Source organism: Lolium rigidum, chromosome 1 (genome assembly GCF_022539505.1).
Source record: "Lolium rigidum isolate FL_2022 chromosome 1, APGP_CSIRO_Lrig_0.1, whole genome shotgun sequence".
NCBI lineage: Eukaryota > Viridiplantae > Streptophyta > Magnoliopsida > Poales > Poaceae > Lolium > Lolium rigidum.
Window position 1 is genome coordinate 160,518,956 of NC_061508.1, and position 22,460 is coordinate 160,541,415.

At 42.1% G+C, this 22,460-nt stretch overlaps 2 protein-coding genes across 2 annotated transcripts; both read left to right on the plus strand.

The window, feature by feature from the left end:
• Window positions 1-10,908: 10,908 nt before the first annotated feature.
• Window positions 10,909-14,985, plus strand: LOC124682658 (ecotropic viral integration site 5 protein homolog). Its single transcript, XM_047217302.1, has 8 exons — window positions 10,909-11,051; window positions 11,409-11,604; window positions 12,085-12,255; window positions 12,351-12,467; window positions 12,828-13,025; window positions 13,777-13,836; window positions 13,916-14,014; window positions 14,677-14,985. The coding sequence occupies exons 1-8, from the start codon at window positions 10,909-10,911 to the stop codon at window positions 14,833-14,835; spliced, it is 1,143 nt and encodes a 380-aa protein (XP_047073258.1). The 3' UTR covers window positions 14,836-14,985.
• Window positions 14,986-17,831: 2,846 nt separating this feature from the next.
• Window positions 17,832-20,672, plus strand: LOC124683720 (mitochondrial pyruvate carrier 1-like). The gene is made up of 5 exons (XM_047218185.1): window positions 17,832-17,947; window positions 18,072-18,199; window positions 19,877-19,931; window positions 20,020-20,155; window positions 20,360-20,672. The coding sequence occupies exons 2-5, from the start codon at window positions 18,104-18,106 to the stop codon at window positions 20,394-20,396; spliced, it is 324 nt and encodes a 107-aa protein (XP_047074141.1). The 5' UTR covers window positions 17,832-17,947; window positions 18,072-18,103; the 3' UTR covers window positions 20,397-20,672.
• The last annotated feature ends 1,788 nt before the right edge of the window (window positions 20,673-22,460 follow it).

Here is a 22,460-nt window from a genome sequence, read left to right on the forward strand (position 1 = left end):
GGCGTAGCTTGTTCGTCCGAATCGTCAAGGCCTGCGAATTGCATTCGAATTACTTCAAGCAACGTAAGAATGCCGCCGGGGTGATGGGTTTCAGCGCTTTCCAAAAGATCTCTGCTGTCATGAGGGTCATTGCGTATGGCATCCCTGCGGATTACACGGACGAGTATCTTCGAATTGGCGAAGATACTACCACGGAGTCAGTCCGCGGTTTGCTCGCATGATTATCAAGTTGTATGGGCCTACGTATCTCCGAGCTCCCAACGAGAATGACACCAAACGGTTGATGGAGATAAATGAGAAAAGAGGTTGGCATGGCATGCTTGGTAGTCTTGATTGTATGCATTGGACATGGAAAAATTATCCAAAGGCATGGCATGGATAGTACTCTGGCAAGAGCAAAGATGCAACCATTGTACTTGAGGCCGTTGCATCGCAAGATTTGTGGATTTGGCACTGTTTTTTTGGTTTGCCGGGGACACTCAATGACATCAACGTCCTGCAAAGGTCTCCTTTGTTTGCTAAATTAGCAAATGGGGAAGCACCCACTTGCAACTACAAGGTCATGAACAATGAGTACACAATGGGATATTACCTAGCCGATGGCATCTATCCGGATTGGGCAACTTTTGTTAAGTCTGTCAAGGATCCCCAAGATAGAATAGAAGCTGAATTTACCAAGGCTCAAGAAGCAGCTCGCAAGGACATTGAGAGAGTTTTTGGTGTTTGCAAGCAAGATTTGCTATTGTTTGTGGCCCAGCCCGATTTTGGGACAAGAAAATCCTTGTCAACATCATGACATGTTGTGTGATTCTTCACAACATGATCATCGAGGATGAAAGAGACTTGAGCTTGCCCTGCTTCTATGACAATGTTGGCACCCGAGTGGAACCCCAACGCAATCCGGATCGCATTGAAGCTTTCCTTGAAACACATCAGCAAATTGAGAATGCCAATACCCATGCCCAGCTCGTCTAAGATCTGAAGATGCACCACTGGCAGCGACATGGCCGTCGCACTTGATCCTACCATTTCATTCATTTGTTGGTCACATGTATCATTGTTGAGACATTTGTGCATTTGTACAATTTTTCCGAAGATGTTGTAATTTGGTTGAGACATTTTACATTTGTTCAATTTTCCTAAAACTGTTGTAATAATTTGGTTCAGATAATTATTTATTTGTTGTAATAATTTGGATTATTATTTGATTAATACATTGTTGTATGTGTTACATATCAATTTTCCCAAAACCCTGCCTTTTACGGGTTCGGAACCCGCATGCGCAGAACAGAGCCCGTAAACCAAAACTGTAAAACAGAATATTCCGTTTTTCAGTTTTCGTTACGGGCTCTGTTCTGCGCCTGCCATTTTCCGGCCTGTAAACACGAGTTCGGTGCACTGAACTCGTGTTTTTCGGTTCGTGTTTTTACGGGCTCTACTACAGATGCTCTAAATGCCGCAAATACAGATTGCCAGCTGCTTGTCATAGCATGGGAGAAGAGTGAGGGGCACATCCCAGCCTCTAATCAGGTTTTAAGGGAGATGAAAGCTATTGTCTCCAACTTCCAGGGTTTTAGGTTTTGTTTTGCTAGGAGAGAGGGTAATAAAGCGGTATTTACATTAGTTTTTTAGTTGTAATTTTTTGAACAAATCCCTAGATTTCTTAGTTTTTTAGTTCATCATCGCCGGACGAAGCATATCGATCTCGACATTTATTTTGTTCGCGAACAGGTTGCTCTTGGTCGCATACGTGTGCTACACGTACCCACCTCTCAGCAGTTCGCGGATATCATGACCAAAGGACTCCCTACAGCGTCCTTCGAGGAGTTTCGGTCCAGTCTTTGCGTCCGTCCTGCCGACGCTTCGACTGGGGGGTGTTGAGATATGTACATGTATCCATTGTAGTTATGACTATATATTCTGTAGTTATGACCAACCCACCTCCTTTCTCATATAGTCGAGGACGTGACCTATATATATGTACCCATATGCACCTATAAATATATTATGCATTACAACTACTCTACAATGTAGTGTCGTAAGTTCATCGATCTTTGCATGACAAACAACTTCATGTCCCTCAAATGCGTGAGTATACAATCGAGTCATCAATTGAATACATGAATGATGCATGATACATATCAGTAGTTACCATTGAAGAAAGTTATTTTTTTCCGATAAGGGGCGCTTTATTACTGAAATAGTTTTAAGTATTACACCAGCCTCTGCATAACCAGGATAAGAGTCTAGGATCCATCAAAAAAGTGATACAAGAAAAGATAAAAGCCAACTACTATGACACTCTGTTGGCTTCAATCCTCCGACTATGCAGCCACCCATGTTGGAAAATAAACTTCGTGGCCGTGTTCTCCAATCGTGTAGACACCTCCATAAAGAGGTCGCGATCCTCCAAACGCTGAAGTGGTGACCATGAACGGAACAAACCGTACACCGGTAGATGACCTGCATAAGAGAAGAATTTTTGTCATTAAAAACCTTGTCATTTCTACATAGCCAAAGTGACCATGCAACTGCAATCGCTCCCACTCTGATAATCGTTTTGTACCTAAAATCCACCCCATTAAGTCAATTGCCAAAAATGTTTGCAATGCTATGGGGAGGGTATAAGGTAGAACATATCTGAATGATTGACCATATAGATCTAGCAACACGACAATTGAAGAAAAGGTGTTTTATTGTCTCTTCCTCGTGACAGAACACACATTTCTTACAACCATGCCAGTGGCGCTTTACAAGGTTATCTTTGGTAAGAATTACACCTCGACGAAGATACCATGCAAAGACCTTTGTTTTGAGAGGTATCTTCATCTTCCAGATGTGTTTATTATTTAAAACCGGTTGTGCTGATAGGCATAATGCTTTGTACATGGAGCTAACCGAAAATATGCCATTTTTGGTGAGACTCCAACGGAATTCATCCGTCCCCTGAACCAGCTGGATAGAACCTAACCGCTGAAGTAGTTCATTCTAGGAATCTAGTAGAGGACCGACAAGATCACGCCTGAACGTCATAGAGGGGGGAGAAGATTCCATCACCTTCTGTAATGTATCCCCTTTGTGACGAACAATACTGTACAAGGCTGGATACTGTTCACCGGAGAGTGGTTGTTCCCAACCATCAATCCTCCCAGAACCGTATCTCTGCCCCATTCTTGATGGAGAAAGAACCAAATGGGAAAAAGTGCTTCTTAGTTGCCATGATGCCGGCCCAAAAAAATGTGAATCTCCTGGTTTTCAAAGGACCTGAGAGTTCGCCTTTGAGCCAACATACTTTTTCCGCAAAAGTTGTTGCCATACCCCATCCTCCGTTAACAACCTGGCTAGCCATTTACCGAGCAAAGCCCTATTCTTAACTTCAAGATCGTGAACACCAAGTCCACCTTGATCTTTTGGACGGCATACAACACTCCATTTAGTTAACCGGTATTTTTTCTTCTCACTATCCCCTTGCCAAAAAAATCTTGATCGAAAATAATCCAATCTATGCAAGACTCCTTTTGGTAACTGGAAGAAAGAAATCATATACAGTACCATATTTGTGAGTACCGAATTAATGAGAACTAGTCTTCCACCAAGGGATAGTAACTTTCCTTTCCAACTAGTAAGACGCTTTTGAAGTCTTTCTTCAACAATTTTCCATTCAGCCAAAGTGAGTCTCCGATAGTGTATCGGAATCCCCAGGTAGCTAATTGGAAAAGAACCAATCCCACAGCCAAATAATTCAGCATATGAGTTGGCCACATCGACGGCCTCACCGAAAAAAAACAATTCGCTCTTATGGAAATTAATCTTAAGCCCGGACAACTGCTCGAATGCTGAAAGAATTAATTTCAGGTTTCGTGCCTTTTCCAAGTCATGATCCATAAATAGAATTGTGTCATCAGCGTACTGAAGAATGGATAAGCCGCCATCAACTAAGTGGGGGACTACACCTTCAATTTGGCCATCGATCTTAGCGCACTCTATTATAATTGCAAGCATATCCGCCACAATGTTAAATAACATTGGAGATAGCGGATCACCTTGCCTCAACCCTTTTTGGTCTGGAAGTATTTACCAATGTCATCATTGACCTTAATGGCAACACTCCCACCAAAAACAAAGTTATTAATAAGACCACGCCAATCCTCAGAAAAACCTTTCATCCTAAGGATCTGTTGAAGAAAGGACCACTTAACTTTATCATAGGCTTTTTCAAAGTTGATCTTGAGTATTACCCCGTTCAAATTTTTGCGATGCATCTCATGAATTGTTTCATGTAAGGTGATCACCCCATCTACTCCCTCCGTCCCAGTTTAACAGGCGCGCACGTAGTTTAAGAAATTGCTTTGACCATTATTTTGATCAATAAAATATGAAATATATGTGACAAAAGTTATATTATTGGAAAGATTTTTTGCATTCGAATCTAATGATATAGATTTTATAGACATAAAATTTATATTTTATTGACCAAATCAATGGTTAAAGTTTGTCTTAAACTGCGTGCGTGCCTGAGACGGAGGAAGTAGGATGTTTCTACCTTGCATAAAAACGGTCTGAAGAAAGTTAATAGTGTCATTTTTTAATATATATCTAGCTCAGATATGAATGATGCATGATTTTAAATGTTCTTCGGCCTGTCTAGAAATAGAATCAACTGTGACTTCCAAGCGAGACCGGTTTTCCGAATATCCCTGGAAGAGGTGAAGAGTTAACAGGACGGACTCCGCCCCTGCCCTACATATATACTCATGGAGGCGCGGTGGACAAGATCAACATACTATACTCGAATCGGCCAGTCTAATGAGCGCCACCGTCAGCCGCTCGTCGCCGCCGACGAAGATGCTCCTGGTGAAGATCCCGGAGTACTCCAAGTTGTTGAGGCTGCCCGGTCCCATGAAGACTTTGGACGTGATCTTCTTCCGCGGTCTCCAATGGGACCTCAAGGTACGCGCGATGCCTCTCGAAGAAGGGGACTTGGCGGACTACCTAGTCGTGGGGGTCTGTTCACATAACCTAAAATCTGCCATTGGCACCGACATCTCCCTCGAGATCATCGACGAGTCCGGCGAACACACCGTATTTCAAAGCGAGAGCAGCCAGGGCTCGTGGTAGGAAGGCCGCGGCTGCCTGATGTTGCGCGCGGGGTGGAGGGAGCTGGAGGCATCATCATGTGTCTGCCGCTATGACGACAGCCTCACCATCAGGTGCACTCTTAAAGAGCAGCCGAAGCAGCGCCACCGCCTCCTCGGAAGCTGGCCGTGGTCCAAATCCAAGAAGCAGCTCCCTGTCTCGGAGGTCGCCATGGCCGCCTCTCACACGCTCACCATCGGCAGCCTGTTCGAGCTTAAGGCGATGCTACTGAGCGATGAGTGCGCCTACTCCAGGCGCTTCGCCGTTGGGGGCAGCAGATGGTACCTGACGCTCTACCCCACGCCTGCCGTCGTGCACCTCGTCCGCGCGACCAAGGAGGACGACGAGACGCGGACGACGGCGGAGTTCAGCTTCACGCTCGAGGGAGCCGTGAAAGTCAAGTCCCAGAAGATGAGGCACACGTTCGACCGTCAGAACCCTTACTGCCTGTTTGCTTACCTGTCACCGGAGGAGCCAAGCTCGACATCGACGGACCGCCTCGTTGTTCGGTGCTGCGTCGAAGTTAGCCAGTTAGCCCTGCCATAGTTCTGACGCCCGTCCGGTGGCACGCTGTTACTATCCCAGCCACCGTGATTCTGAACCCTGTCCCGCGCCCTCCGAATCAGTACTAACTCCTCTACTTAGCGCTATGCATGGTCGAGACTTTGTTGGTTATTCTGTCCTGTCTCCATCGTCCTATGTTTGTCTCTCCGTTGGGCGGATGGAGACCTTCACCTGCACTCGGCGTTGTAATAGTTTGGTTAACTAGCATCTGGTGGCTACTGGAATTAAAACTTGAAACTCACTAGTTAAATGAGTAACTCATGAATCGATTCGACTCGATTCGACTCGATTCGAACTCGGCATATAACAAGTCGAGCCGATTATCAACTTTGATTGTTAAACGATTTTGAGATAAACGATCCGAGTAAACCTAGCCAGTAAGTAGCTCGTTTAGCTCGATAAAAATCAACATTAGGTCGTTTAATTTGCTGAAAGAAGCTAATCCAGCCCAAGTGCATGTCGGCCCAAGCCCAGTAAAGCTATATAATAACTCAAGTATACTTGTGGTTTGTTAACTTGCCTTGCAATGTGTGTGGTTAATATGGTATATGATTTGTCTAATGATCACCTAACATTATTCCTACAATATAATTATTGATTGTTGTGGTTTATCGATAGTATTGTTATGGTACCATATTTCTAATGCTTGTTTTACATAACTTATGTCCAAATAATCAGAAAACATGCATCATTTTTTTGTGAAACACAGTACAAACGCAAACGCTCACACATACGCACATACAGTCACCTCTATGAACGCACGTACATCCTACCCCTATGAGTACCTCCGAGAGACTGAGTCCAACAAACTGATCCTAAAATCACCACAGACGCCTCGCTGTCAACGGGAACATCGTCTCCCACTAAAGAATATATCTCGTCTTTATGAGACATAAAAGTATTAAATCTGGGATTTAAACTCTTGTGGGTTGGGGTGCCCTCCTAACCACCCAACCAACTACCGTTTGGTTCTCAATGCATCATATAGTATACATGTTTCTTTTAACATTTTTTAACGTGCTACTCGAACTACTCGCGAGCTTTATGAATCGAGCTGAGTTTCAAATCTAAACTCGATTATTAAATGAGTCGAGTCAATCTAACTCGCTAGTTGAGCGAGCTTTAACGAGTCGAGCCGAGCTGGTTCTGCTCAGCTTGAATTCTAGCCCTAGCTATGGTCGCATTGTGGATTTTGTTTAATCTATGTGCATTGAAAGTTTGATGTCAGAAACATTCATATCGATTCAAGAATTTAATGACCATTTAGGGACACGGGGGCAAAATTTTCTATACCTTCATCAACAACATCAAGTGCGGTCTGGTAAGGGAGCGAGGGATGGGGCTTGCCTGCGCCCGCATCCGTGCGACTATCTGTGCGCCTGACCGTTCATTCTTCATCACACGGTTTCGTTTTGAAATTCTCGCCTATTCCTTTTTTTCTGGTACGAAAAAACACAACAACTACCGTATCATTGTATCCGCGGTTGTATCCTTCGTCTCCATTAGTCTTCCTCGCGGCGGAGGCCGCCGCCGTCTTCTTCCCTATTCTCTGCCTCAGCGTCCCTGGTCTTCACAGCCTTCCTCGCGGCGACGGGACGCATGGAGGAGTCAGCGGCGGAGCCATAGTCTGTGCCCAGTTAGCTCCATAAGGACTACAACGGAAATTAGTGGACAAAGCAATGATCTCCATGGGCAAATGAATGTCGGCCTGGCGAACTCTGCCCAGGCTCGCTGCCTTCGCAATTGTCGCCTATGCTGAGGACCTGGTCTGAAAAGATGGAGGCTGCCAGACCGGCGCCGGTTCCATTCTGCATAGCAACTGTCACCGCGCGCGCGTCTGAGAGGTAGGGTCCGGTGGTGGGAGAAACGGGGTAACGATTTGTAGTTGGAGATGGCATGTTCTTAGGCTTCTACGACCTTACCCAATCTTATACATCCTCATAATCAATGGCATTTTGTGAACAAAGTATCCCAGTCCCCAAGGTACTGAACACCAGCGCGGAGGTACTTAGGGTGTACTGCAGCTATGCCTAGGCAAAATATGTTTTTTTTTGCGAAAATTTCACCGATCTATTAATAATCATCAACAATAGTATAAAGATGGCTAAAAGTAATATTTGACGAAAAAAAGGAGAGCGTGAGCGAGATGACAAGAGCCGCCGTGACCGTGGAAACCATGGATGCTGAGGCAGAGAATACAGGGGAGACGGCGGCCGCCGCCGCGAGGAAAGCCAATGGAGACGAAGGATGTGCCCGACGGTATGATCCTATTTCTATTTTCTTCCGTGCTAGAAAAGGGAGAAGTGGACAGCTAAAAAACGGAACCATGTGATGCAAAATAGACGGCCGGCGCACAGATGGTCGCACGGGTGCAGGCGCACCCATGTTCCAAAACACCGCTCCCATCTCTTGCCTCTTTTTGTAATTTTCTTTATGTTTGTCCATGTATATGTTACGGATGGAACTTTTCCATGTTTCTGCTTTTCGGGAGTGGTGTTTTGGCACCCGGGAGCATATGCTCCCGGTTTTTTAAATTTTATTTTAAATACACTTTTAAAATATTGAAAAGTTTGGATATAAAATTTAATAGGTATATCTTGAATTTTTACATGTTCACAAAGTGATTTCAAGGAAAACTGACATTTTTAGTGTTGTGTGTAAAAAAGATAAATTTTGGTGCAAAAAAAAGGCAGTGTACGTGACGTTTTTTTTTTTGTCTTTTTCACAAAGTCATAAAAAATGTTGGTTTTTTTGCAAAACTTGATGTACGTACGTATAATGTCGATACAAAAGCGCGAAAATTTTTGTTCGATTTTTTTTTGACATTTCAAAATATTTTTTCGGTGGCAGGAGCATATGCTCCTATGTGCCGAATTGAGTCTCTGCTTTTCCATCTACTATATAACAAGTAACCGAGACCAGGTAGAGGTCATCGTTTTCACCAACATGGTATCAGACCATTCTCTTCCCACGTCATCCCTCTAGCCTAGCCTAGGATCGTTACAAAAATAAGAGAAGAAATCCTAAGAATCAGCCTACGGTATTGTGTCCCGTGATCATCACGGATCAATTACCCTCGCAACAAGTCTGATCGGAGGCAGTCGCTCAAGCGCTGAAGATTGAAGCTCAAACAATGTGAGAGGGCATGAAATTGGTGGTAACTCACAACATGTTCCCAACGATATTGGAATCTAAGTGCGCGGTGGCAGTGTCTACCGGCAACAGGCTTACCCCAAACGTCTCAAAGAGTGTATAATAACATTGAGGTCTTCAGAAGGCTGATGTCCAGATGTGTTGTTTCCAAAGTCGAGAGAAAATGTAATGGAGCTGCCCATAATTTAGCTCAACTTGCTAGGAATGGCAACAGTAGCAGTGTTTGGTATGCTACGGTTCCATTATGTGGCTCTTAGGGATTACAGGGATTTATGTAATTATAAACTCTGTAAACTCTTGTGAGCTATGAAAAGGTTTTTCCCTCTCAAAAATATAAGAGAAGAAAAGGACTGTGCGACTTGGGTCGCCCTAGGCCCCTAGCGATTCTTCATCGCTTTTTTCCTCACTCCCTCCGGATGGCATCACCCTTCTCGACGGCGTCGTCCTTTGGCGGCCGCCTTTGGAGCACCGCCGTCCAACAAACTTTCTCACGAGAATCATCTTTCTAGGTGTAGCATAGCGCTGGCCAATTTCCAAAGGAACCAGTCCTGCACAAAATTGAAAAAAATCCCCACGAATCAAGGTTTAGTCAATGAAATTTGTTTAATTTCCTTCATAATATGTGGTCTCCCACGTCCTGTGAGGCTGTGCAGCATGATCTCTTGAACAGATCTCTGTCGTTGCTCTGAAAAAATAATAGGTTCCTCCTGATACGACGAGCACGGCGCAACCGTGGGAGACGAGCCCCCAGCCGGCTAACCGCAGACGACGAGAAACGGCCTATTTTTGGGCGAGCTTCGAGCTGGAAACGGAACTCTTGTTGCTGACGCGCGTAGCATTGAGCAGAACTCTCAGATCCCCCCCTCCACCTCGCCGCATCTCCTCTGCTCACCGCTGGTCGCCCCCTCCTACCTCGATACTCCCATCGTCGCTGCTGTGTGTCCGGCCTCAAGCCACGGCCGTACTGCCTCTAGAAGAGGATCCCGGTGAACCCGAAGCCAACCGGCGGCCTGCCTCTAGAAGAGGATCCCGGTGAACCCGAAGCCAACCGGCGGCCATTGCCGCATAAGAACCGACGCGCCGGGGGTGCTAACGGTGCCGCTGGCCCGCCGTCCTCCCGTTTCTCCGGTTCCCTCCATCCAATCCACTTACTTCTCCTGCATTGGATTCTCGTGACCTGATTCCGGCCTCTGTCACTACCCGGACAGTCCGTTCAGGTAAGAAAACCCTCTGCTGCATGAACTGAGTATACATTTTGTACACCCTATACTTATGTAATAATTCGTTTCCCGTACGGAAGGATTTGTACCCCACCTATGTAATTCAACCATCAAAAAAAAAATCAACCATCCATGGTTTTTTTCCATCTCGGTTGAACCCATCCTATAGTCCAACATGAAATGCAGGTGCATCCATCCCATGCTCGTGCACACACTGAATTTGAATGTCTAGTACTAGCTCTGTCCATAAAATGATGTCGGAAGTTTGCAAATTTTGGATGTATCTAGACACGCTTTACCGTATAGATACATCTGAATTTAGACAAAGCTCCAACATCCTTTTATGGATGGAGGGGGTACTTTAATCGATTAGCCTCAAGTCTCAACTAATATTGCAAATGTCTGCAAGTTTGTTATCCTCCAAAAAGTAATAACTGAGGATTCAACTGACCCTTATGCGCCGCTCTCAGTTCACCCCTTGTGGAGCTCTCTTGCCTGTACTTAAGTTATTATGCCCAATAATTTAACTTTTGTTCTGACAGTGATCGGTAATCTTGTGGAGTATGAATGTAGCACCTTCATAAACCACTTGACTAACCAAACCTTTGTTCTGCTATGATTTAGTTGCATCAAACGCAGCTTACCATTGGTGTCTACACTGAAATCAGTTACCTAGTGTTTTATAATTTCGTATACTTTAATTTGATTGTTTTTGTATGGTTCATGTTATATGCAGACTCATGTGTGCTCCATTTTTTAGTCCATATGTCAGTAATTCAGCTTACAGTAGTTGACTACCATTCTGTAAAAATAATGGCAGGGTACCTTCACTGAAATGGATAAGAAGAAAGAGGTGGATGACATCGAACCTGGACCATCTCATTCCCGTTCTGTGGACAGATTTGGTTTTATAAAGGCGGAACAAAGTAACTCTCCTGAGGGAATTGTGAGAAGCAGATCCATACATGAACATGAAAGGTATGGCATGTCATACAGGACATGAGTCTCCTGTTATACCTAGTCCCTCTATGTTTTGAGTATCTTATAAGTTTACGGTATAAACATCTCATTTTCTCGCACCTAATACATCATAGGTTTCTGTACTTATGCATGGGCCTTGGCTATTCACAAACTACTTGAGAATGATTCTCATATATTTGTCTGCTTGCATGATAAAGCATACTTTTCATTTACATATTGTCTTTGTTACTGGCACCTTAGTGCCATTTTTGTGACGTACCAGACTAGTCTATTTACGAAAATCAGTTGCTTCGTGTTCCTTTTCTTTTCTCTCAAAAATCTTCTAACTGGGCCTGTTTTGGGAGATCATTGTAGGGAGGAAAGAAGGATTAGAAAATGGAGGATGATGATAGGAGTTGGTGGTAGTGACTGGAGGCACTATGTTACAAGAAAACCTCATGTAGTTAAAAGAAGAATAAGGAAAGGAATTCCAGATTGTCTTAGAGGACTTGTTTGGCAATTGATTTCAGGCAGCAGGGACCTCTTGCTAATGAACCCTGGAGTTTATGAGGTACTCATGATCGTTCTGTTTGTTTGAATTGTTTGGCATTTATTTGGCCTAGCTGCAAATATTCATATTGACTAGTGATACAAAAACATTAGATTTTAAATGCATTGATGGTCCAAAAGGAAACATCACAGAATGTCTCTCTAGTATAGCTTATATACTTTCTATAAATATTTCTGTGTTGTGGAGAAAATAAGATTGCTAAACTAATGAAGTTCTCCACCTTGGATCATACTTAAGGGCTTAAGGCTCAACTTCCTGTGCATGTGCCTATGTTGTACCTATTTCATATTTAAGTGTTTTTTTTTATTTCAAGGATTGCAAATTTAGAAGAACTAATTGACCTTGCTTTAACTACAGGCTCCCCGTTGTAACTTGTTTGTCTGTTGTCTTAATAATTGTTTCTTAATGACAAGAATACGTAAATAGGTGCTTTCATCAGTTCGCTTATCTTATTTGCATTCTTATGTTTTGTTTTAACAGACCTTGGTCATATACGGGACATCTTCATCAGAATTGGAAATAATCCGTGACATATCACGTACATTTCCATCTCACATTTTCTTCCAACAGAGACATGGCCCCGGTCAAAGATCGTTGTATAATGTTTTGAAAGCATACTCTGTTTATGATAGGGATGTTGGATATGTGCAGGTTTGTGCCACTGTTCAGTCTGCCAACACATTATATGTGAATAACATACATATTCTCTAGATTAATATGTTGTTTCTTTACAAAATCTGATGCAGGGAATGGGATTTATTGCCGGGCTGCTTCTTCTTTATATGAGTGAGGAGGACGCATTTTGGTTAATAGTTGCTTTGCTGAAGGGAGCTGTCCATGCACCAATGGAAGGCTTGTATCAGGTAAATGGGATTTTCTCCTCCTGCTCAAAATGGCCTTGAAAATCTAAACTTTAGAGTATTTATTTAGTCTAGTAATTGCAATAACCTTGCTTAATAATGCTCGCATTCATCCTTATGATCATGGTCTTGTATACTGTATGCTCTTATTTTTCTGTATTTACTTGGTCTACTATATCAATTTTGCTTTTATTCTCCTGGCTACATGTTTTGCCACTTGTTCAGCAATTCATGTCTTCAGTTTGAGCAATTAGTGATGTAGCACATGCAAAAGTTAGGAACCATTTTCTTATAAAATGATGCACACCCTAGAATAGAATCTGAACTTTTGTTTGACACATACTATTTGCACTCTTGCAACAGGCTGGTTTGCCGCTCGTGCAGCAATACTTATGTCAATTCGAGAATTTAGTTACAGAGCACATGCCAAAGTTGGGACAAAACTTTCAAGATGAAATGATAAACCCAAGCATGTACGCGAGTCAATGGTTTATCACGGTTTTTTCGTATTCTTTCCCATTTCATCTAACTCTCAGAGTTTGGGATGTCTTCCTTTATGAGGTATACAATCTTGCCCATCCATATATTTCTTTTCTGTCCAGTTTTTATTTATGGCGTTTTAACTGTAGATGTTTTAAAGCATGCTTGCTACAAATACATGACGATTACAACTTTTCAAGTTATACCATTAATATTACTACTTTCGATAATGTTGTTGTAAAGTAAATTTGACTTACGAATAGTCTGCAAAGGTATATGATTGATGATCACCCCTTGGCTCCTCATGGGCCTATGTAACCACTATTTGGTCTTGTTGCATCTAGTGTAACACACAATAGCTAGTGTCGCGCCTTGTTGGAGTTGTTTTGACCTTTCGCTCCTTCGAATCACTAAATGCACTCTCTGAAAGTTACTTTCCTGATGGAGGGCAATGCCAATATAGGAACCAAGTCGAATCATTTCCACACAGCTCCTTGTCACCTTAATTGTGAACTTCCTTTGAACAAGCGCTCCGGAGAACATTTCATGTAATTTTGATAGAGTATTGATACTTTGACATACTCGAATGTACTTAACACATAGTTGAACGTTACAGAATCCTACTCTCAAACAATTTTGATACACTATCGTGTTTGCAATTTATCACTCTTCTCATGTCAAATCAAAAAGTTGATTTAGTGTTCATGGTTCACTCGTACGGTTTTATTCTTGTAAAACACATTTATCTCATTTACCTGCAAACCTACCAATCTTCCAGTTCCATGTAAGATAAGTACTGATTGTATCTGTTTTGCTTGCTGTTCACTAACAGGGTATTAAAGTAGTGTTCCAAGTTGGACTGGCTCTATTGCGATTCTGCCATGATGACTTGGTGAGTTTCTTGGTGTTTTTTTGGCTGCTTTATCTTGAAAGCGTATTTTGAATAATTGGTGAACTTATTTTTCTATCAGGTAAAATTGCCTTTCGAGAAACTTCTATATTCCTTGCGAAATTTTCCGGAGGAGGCAACGGACCCAGATACATTATTGCCACTTGCCTTTTCATTTAAGGTAATGAACTTTTCTATGAAGGACCTGTGAGAACATATGCCCTTGTTTTTGTAGTTCTTTATGTTGATGTTTTTGTTTACTAGCCTTTTTTGGGGACAGATAATGTTTGAAGATTGCTTCATCTTATATGCATCATTACCTTATATTCTTTTGAAGAGTAAATTCCCCATGTGTCAAAGTGACTTTGTCTAGCTGGTTCGAGCAGATCATCAAACTCCTTAAGGCTCTAACTGCATAAAACTTAATATGGCTTTAGAGCAGAGGTCTTGTGTTCAAGTCTGAGTTTTAGTAATTTAGACACAGAATGATGATCCATCTTTTCTAAAAGACAGTAAAGTGCAATGCGGGTCGTCTGGCTGTTCAAGTAGGTCACCAACGTGGACAGAAAAAGAGCAGGCCATTTTTAAAATCTAAATTGCATGAAATACAATGCGGGTCCAGCACCAGTCCGGTGCATGGGCTTGCAAAACTTAGCAAAGTACACAAGCACACCCATTATCATGCCTGTTTACATTTACACATGGTTGTCGAAGATGTGACAACACCAAACTTCATGCTTTTTTTTTCCATTTAGATGGAAGAAAAATGTTGTGTTGTGATGATTGGAAAAGGTTTTGCATTACCAGATAGAGATACTGACAACGAGGTACACTTATTTGCAGGTGTCCAGCCGTCTGGTGGAGCTTGAGAAAGAGTACCGGAAAAGATTGGAAGGACCCAGTGGAAGATCAAGTAGTAAGCGTCTGCAGCCTCTCAAATCAAAAGTAATGATGAGGGCTCGGAGCCACCTCTCGTCTAACTCTAATGTTGGTAAAAAATAACAAACAAACATTGTGCTGTAAAGTGTGCCACCTTGTTGCATGTACATTGTATACGACCATTATTCGTTCGTGCATGCTTGCCGACACACAAAAGGTATAGCTACATTGCGAACCAACAGTTCCCGACGGGTGCTGGAAACCTGTAAATACATGTTATTCGATAGGATGGAAATATTTTAAGGCAAGCACTGTTTGACTGCCCATGCATTTGTGGACCCACGATCGGTTGCTGCAAATATCTAGCCAATGCTGTAAAAATGCCGAAGGCAAATTTTTATGTGAATGCAACATTTAAAAGAAAATGCAAAGTTTGACTGCCTATGCTCTATTTGGACCCCCCAATCATTGCTTTAACGGTTATTGTTGCAAAGAAAGTCTGAACATAATATTTTTTATGTGCATGTAGCACTTTAGAAATGCAACTTCATTTTTGCAACTTTTTCCTTTGAATTTGTACAAACTTGCAAAGTGTAGCAAAAGTTGCTATAACATTTTGAATACTCCAAACTCTTGTAACGTTTTAAACATACCAATTTTGAAATAATCAGCCGTATATGTACAAAATCCCATGGTTTGCAGCAAATGTTTTGGTAGGGAGTGTAATTGTTTGTAACAAAACAAATCAACCCACCTAATATATGTGTCTAGGGCATCCCACATTACAAATGCACCTTTGCGGTACTGGAAATTCTTAGTAGGATAAGCCTAGAAATCGTTACAACATTTTACAGGTGGGTACACAACAAAAGAGAAGAGAGCTTCCAACAAATCGCCACCCTGTTCGCAACATCATAAATTCTCTGAAAAAACACTAACCTCTACCTTGCACCCTTGAGGCAGTTGGGGCATGAAGGTGCTTCACTCTTCAATGGTTCAGGCTTTCCCACCATATATGCAACTTGTCGGAGCCCCATTGGAGATAGATCATGTGCCCTTCGCTCCATTCCCCTCCTTCTCGCCATTTATTAGGGCTTCCTGATGTAGCCCCGAGCTCCATCCATAGGAATCCATGGAGGAGATCTAAAAAGGAATTCACCGAGGAGCGAAAGGTGCTCATGTGGTGCAGCACGCCGTGAGCCCCGAGCTAGGGCGGCGCAAGGTGAAGGTCGTCGCCTTGAGCCATGGCAACACGTGGTGCAAACCGTCGGGGCGGGGGGGGGGTTGAGCCGATCAACACGTGAGAGAATTTGGGACGGCCGGAGGGTTGCCCTGTAGGTGGAGCATGAGGAAGGGGAGGGGCGGTGAAGCTTTTCGAAGAAGGATGAATGCGGGTGAGGGGATGTGCCGGTTGAGTAGGAACAAGGGAGGTGTGCAGGGTGTGTTCTTGTTGGGGATGACGACTCAGTGTTTGTTGGGGACTACAAGACATTTGGGTGGGGTTCATGTGAGAGCAACGCTCGTCCATCAGCAAGTAAAAGATAAGAGTTTTCCATATTTTAAAGGAGGTTGACAATAATTCATGCTACCCACTAAGGAATGTTATTGGAGCCGTTCAAAGTTCAAACAAGGGTGGATGCCTAACAATTTTGGATCAAGTGTATGAGGGAAGACACTAGAGCGGCAATGAACATGAGATGCCAAAATATGGGAGCATAAACGATATGGGAAATGTGTGTGTGTTTTTGTTGTTGTCTTCCGGTTTTTTGTATCTAGTGAGTTTGTAAGGCAACAAGAGCCTAAACTATTTCAATTAAATGAAGGTGTCGGATACACCCGATTAGAGAACATATCATAACACCCTTACGGAGGAAATAACATTGAAACAAAGAAAGAAACTTGGAAGCGAGCTATCCTAGAAAACACCACCAAACCTAATTAAAGAGAGTGGGTAGGTTTGTCAGATCAGTCAAAAGAAATCTCGATGCCGAGAAAACATAGGGAAACATCATTGACTTCTCAGCAAACACTCTACACCTTGAAGCACTAGGAGAAAGTCTCAAGCGATGCAACACCGAGCGCCACGCCAACACTGCATAAGGGCAATGTTTGAACAAGACGACCACCACATCTCATGTTGGCCTCAAACTTAACAACCATCACCATATGATAAAACCTAAGCACAATGCAAAGTGACATCAACCTCATACCCATCAAACAACCTCGATCAAGCGAGACCTCTCCCCGCCGGCATGAGAATTCTTGAATGGGGCCACTATTAGGGCAGGTGGACTAGAGTGCTTAACTTGGTACCGGATCATAGAGCAAAACACGGAGGAGAAGTGGGGGTGGCCTAAAGGCTAGGATTTGCATCGCCTCTTGAGATACACAAGAGGTCTGGGGAGTGTTGGTATTAAACCGAGTGAATGAGATATTATCCACCTTGAATTTGTGTGTAAGCCTTGGTTCTCAAGTAAATTTTCTCTTCTAATTTATTGTTTCTTAGCTTCACTATTTTATTTGTTATTGCAATATGTTATGGCCTATTTTACTAGCATTTTTCTGAATAACAGTAGGAAAACTACTATATTCATTGATCAATCAAGGGCTTTGTATCGGATTTTGTGAAGAGTGGGGATTTTTTATATGCAAGAGTGAATGTTTGATTTTTGGGTTAAACTACAAGTGCATCTTCAAAAATCTACTACAATGTGCAATATGTTATAACATGGATACCTGCAAATCAAGCAAAAGAAATGCTCAAATTTGTACTACGTTTCACATAAACTATTAGGGTCCAAAATTTCTAACATGATCCACATCCACAATGTTCAAACTCGTATTTGCATTTATATTCCCATTTGTAAAACCTTAGATCGACAATAATGTAAAACAATCTTTGCATCTTATGATTTTCATATATCACATCTAGCTAATTACAAATATATAAAAAATCACTTTCAAAGTTTGAGTTTAACTATATTGAAAATTCAACTTCAAAAGCTGGAGAGAGAAATATTTTAAAATCGAGAAAATACTCGAAAGATATTTGTGGGCTCGTGCTGATTGGATATTTTATTCCAACCGTCGGATGGAGAAGTAACAGTCCTCATTCTCCAACCACTCCACCAACCAAAATCATCATCGTCATCCTCCTCCCCAAGCTCCTCGCCGTCGCCCTCGCTCGTCAACTCGTCGACCTCTTTCCCCGACCCCCCGCCGTCGAACAATCTAGGTTTGTGTGTATTTCCAGGTTGGATCTTCCCATCGAATCCTACCCTGTCGTTCAAATTAGCACCCCTGATTTCCTCCTGCTGCTTTCGGAATCTGACGGATGCGATATCGTGTGATGTGAGCAGGTGATTTGAGCGCCGGTGGGGAAGGTTCTGACATGGCGACGGCTTTCAAGGCGTTCGTGAACAGCCCCGTCGGCCCCAAGACCACCCACTTCTGGGGACCTGTCGCTAATTGGGGCTTCGTCCTCGCGGTAAGCGCTCCATAGTTTCTGTACCTAAATTCATCCCCTTTTATTGGTCCATAGCGTCGATGGGAGTACCGCAATTACCTACTGCCGTCTTGATGCCAGTTCTACTTTTTTTTCTACGCGGCCATGGTGAACACTGTTGAGAGAATTTGAGTATTGCCCCCTATCTGATCTTTGATACAAATGAATCTAGAAAATTATTAGAATTTAGAATGGAGAAACATTTAATAGATAGTTTAATTCAGGATTCTAAAAGGAAACTTCAAAAGGGGAAGGGTTTTCTGCTGGGTTCGTTAATTGTATGCGTGTGTGTGTTTTTTTTTTTCCTTCAAAAATCAATTGTGTGTTGATATCATTGGTAAGGCAATTTCCCAGAGCAGCGTACTGTTAAGTCATGTGACTTTCATCCACGAAAATAAGTGCAGTTTGGGTTGATTTAATGCTGAGCAGATATTTGCATGTAGTACATGTTGATTTTATGTCTGCTGGGATATTTGGCAATTGTTCACGGAGCCAAAATTTAAAGATGGATTGGCAAAAATTGGGTTGTAGCGAAGTTCATAAGCATGTTGTATCATTTTATCTTTTGAGCTAGTGCATACTCTGCACAGTTTTCAGAACATCCCTTTTGTATTATCAGGATAGCAGTTGAACATCATAGTTTTGGCTATAATAAAACAAATATGGGTAGATTTGTCCGTGAAAGTACGTTCTGGTACTTAAGTTATTCCCTTGTAATTGGTCCAGAGCATTAATGAGAGTACTGCAATTACGCATTGTGGTCTTCATGCAAGGTCTAGTTTATTTCTAGGCCACCATGGTTCACACTCTTGAGAGAATTTGAGTCTTGCCCCATTTCTGAGGTTTGATAGAATTGTATCTAGAAAGTGGTTGGAATTGAGAAACATTTGTTACATAGTTTGACTCGGAATGCTAAAAGGAAACATCTTAAAGAGATGGTTATTTCTCTTGGTTCGTTAACCGCGCGTAGTCTTTTTTTCTTGAAAAATCAATTGTGCTGGTATCATTGGTAAGGTAATTTCCAGAGCAGGGTACTGTTTAGTCATGTGACTTTCCTCCATGAACAATTGTACTTCGGGTTGATGCAATGCCGAGCAGATATTTTGACATGATAGATCTTTATTTTTGAGTCTTTTGAAGTGTTTGTAAATTGTTCATGGGGCTAAAATCATCAGATTGATTGGCGAAGAATGATTTGTAGCAAAATTGATAACCATGTTGCATTGTGTAATATTTTGTGCTAGTAAATACTCTGCCCAGCTCGCAAAGACATCCATTATGTATTAGGATAGCAGTCAAACATTACAAGTTTGGCTATATATTTTCAAATATTTTAGTTGGGTGCATGCAACTAAGTTGGTGCTTTTTTGGGACCATGTCGATTTCCAAAATGTCATGTTTTTTTTAATTAGATGGAACCGTACAATTAGCATGTGCAACTGTGCAACCATGCCATGCCTGTAAATTTATTCTGATGTGTTCATTTAGCTATACATTTGCTTATCCTTCACATAAACTACCTGGGAATTCGTTATTTAATCTCTGTTAAACATTGTGAAACTTCGAGCAAATCCTTCTCAGAAAATCCATAAACCATTTAATGAAAAGCTTTCTTTAGTCATTGCTCGATTCTATCTCTGATTTGAATTTTGCTTCCAGGGTTTGGTTGATTTGAACAAGCCTCCTGAAATGATATCTGGCAATATGACAGCAGGTCAGTGAAATACTCCTGGGTTTTTCTCAAAAGTAACCGTTCCTGTTTATGAATAAATCTAATCCTGGAGTACTATCATTATATGTAGCCATGTGTGTGTACTCTGGACTTTTTATGAGGTTTGCATGGATGGTACAGCCGCGGAACTACTTGCTTCTGGCATGCCATGCCTCCAACGAAACCGTTCAGCTCTATCATTTATCTCGCTGTGCTAAAGCTCAGGGGTAAGACTTCTGCAGTGAATATTTTCCAACCACTGTAGTACAGTGCCCAGAAAAAAGGGCCAAAAGTACAGTTGTCGTTGTTTTTTGTTTGTTTGCATCTGTTTTTGTCTTATGAACCAGATTTCTATATTCCCTAGCATGATGATAGTACTTATGCTGATGCAATAACAAAGTGGGATTGATTTCTGGGTTTGAACTTCACAGGTACATAGGGAAGAAAGAGCCAGAGGCTCAGCAGTGAAGATGGCCTAGAATGCTGCAGTCACTCTGCAATAAGCAAACTTTGTTTTCTTTTTCCTGAAGATTTTCAATGCTCATTCCGGATGATACAGTTCCTGTACTGGACTGCATAAAGAGCTTTTGAAATGGAAACCTCTCTAAAAAGTCTGTTCCAAATTTCTGGTTTGCGAATGCTGTGGCTTTGATGTGCATTTATCAAAACGCATGCCATTTTGTTAATGCACAGAGTTGGATTACAATCCATTTTATTCTTGTGGTGATGAGCACAAGATGAACAGTTCTTTCGCCTTCTTTATTTTTATTCTCGATATGTGATTTTATCTTTTTTCTGCTCATGTCTGTTGTCCAGATTGTTCTTGTATTTGATGTACGATCACAAGTGATTCCCTTCCTGATAACTTGACATGGACTAGGGTAGGTTCGCTTGAAGAAAGGTTCCTGTTGCTTGATGAGGTTCTGTTTGATCGCCTGCGGAATGATTCTTCGTCCTCAGCCGCAATACACTACTTTTCTGGAATCCTTGATCCTAAACGTTAGATTGTGAGTTCATGGCTTCTGGAATCCAACGGAAATGAGAATTGATTAGGGCTGCTTCAGTCATGATTAGAAGTTTGGAATAGGCGACGGAGCGACACGAACGGTTGTGGTAGCTGCCTGCTGCAATACTGCAAGGAGTGAAGACAGACATACGAGAAACCGGCATGGATTTCTTCAGGGCATCCACCACCACTCTCAGCGACGGGAGCAACGCACTGTTTTGGTGAACGATGGTGTGACGAAGGGGCCTCTGAAGTCTTTCGCGACGAACCTTTTCAGCGTTGGTGACGAACGGTCAAGAAGGAGCTCCAGGACAAACAATTGGATAAGATCCGTCGCAAGCTTAAGCACCCCAGCCTGACAATTCGAGTTCATAAATACTATCTCACATCTAACAAATATAAATCCGTTTTAACACAAACGCTAACTGTATGCATAAAAAAGGCACCACCACAGGCGTGGCGCGCCACCCCGCGCCGCAAGCTTCCTAGTATATATAAAAGCCGATGGCTTTTGCCTTCACCACATTAAAGGACACTGTTCATTAGGTGCACATAAACAGTGTTACACTCAGTTTTTCTTTACATTTTTTTAGACATTTTTTCTGATTTTTTGCAGGATATTTTTACAGTTACCGATAGTGATTTTTCGCAGTAATGCGCCACTACACATATTCAATTTTTGTAGTAATTTTTCCCGTACCGATGTCAACTACGAAACACACATTTCCACAACGGTTATTTACAGTTGCCAACAGTGATCTTTTGTATTAATTCATCCGTATAAATATTCAACTTCTGCAGTGATTTTTCACCGACACATAATTCTTTGGTGGTACCAACATTTGCCGCTTTTTTTATCCCATGAAAATAATATGATGCTCCGCTACGGTAGCATAGAAAAAAATATGCTTACTCCACCTTCCGTCGCATGTCTTGCTGGGGATAATATTATTACTTCTTCTACCGCACCTTTAGAAAGGTATTATTTTTGCGCCGGTTATTTACGGTCATGACATTGATCTTTCACAGTAATTCATCCATATAAATATTCAACTTCTAAAATAAATTTTTCACGTGCTGCTATCTGTAAGGGTACATTGCCCCTATGTGTGGTTTTGGTAATTAATGACAACCCCTATGGACTAATGTTTTCATTGAGTTTATATGTAGGAATATTCCATAGGTTCTACTTGTATTCCATGTGTTGGATTCAAGTATGGATGCCATGTAAATAAAGATACATCTTGTGTGTTGGCATCAAGATCATCGATTTGAAGACATATATGTGATATGATCAAGAAGAAGAAATGAAGATGAAGTTCTTATGTGGAACTCAATATTAGCCATGCTCTATCTTATGAGAGTATGAGAAGGTACAAGGTTAATTCGGGCAAGTTCAAGATGAGCATCTCAAGTGGATCACATGCTTGAAGCTTGCCGTCCATTTGGTGATAATGTACATGTGAAGATGTGCATCAATAGAGCTTTCCCATCATGGTGTATGGGGGAGCATTTGTGAGTCTTCA

What these genes read in the sequence shown, in the direction of transcription:
- LOC124682658 (XM_047217302.1), top strand. Translation starts at nt 10,909, where the DNA reads ATGGATAAGAAGAAAGAGGTGGATGACATCGAACCTGGACCATCTCAT. An exon ending in GGGATGTTGGATATGTGCAG is followed by an intron (nt 12,256 to 12,350) that starts GTTTGTGCCACT and finishes AATCTGATGCAG; the next exon opens with GGAATGGGATTTATTGCCGG. An exon ending in CAATGGAAGGCTTGTATCAG is followed by an intron (nt 12,468 to 12,827) that starts GTAAATGGGATT and finishes CTCTTGCAACAG; the next exon opens with GCTGGTTTGCCGCTCGTGCA.
- LOC124683720 (XM_047218185.1), top strand. Translation starts at nt 18,104, where the DNA reads ATGGCGACGGCTTTCAAGGCGTTCGTGAACAGCCCCGTCGGCCCCAAG. An exon ending in ATTGGGGCTTCGTCCTCGCG is followed by an intron (nt 18,200 to 19,876) that starts GTAAGCGCTCCA and finishes TTTTGCTTCCAG; the next exon opens with GGTTTGGTTGATTTGAACAA. An exon ending in CGCTGTGCTAAAGCTCAGGG is followed by an intron (nt 20,156 to 20,359) that starts GTAAGACTTCTG and finishes TGAACTTCACAG; the next exon opens with GTACATAGGGAAGAAAGAGC.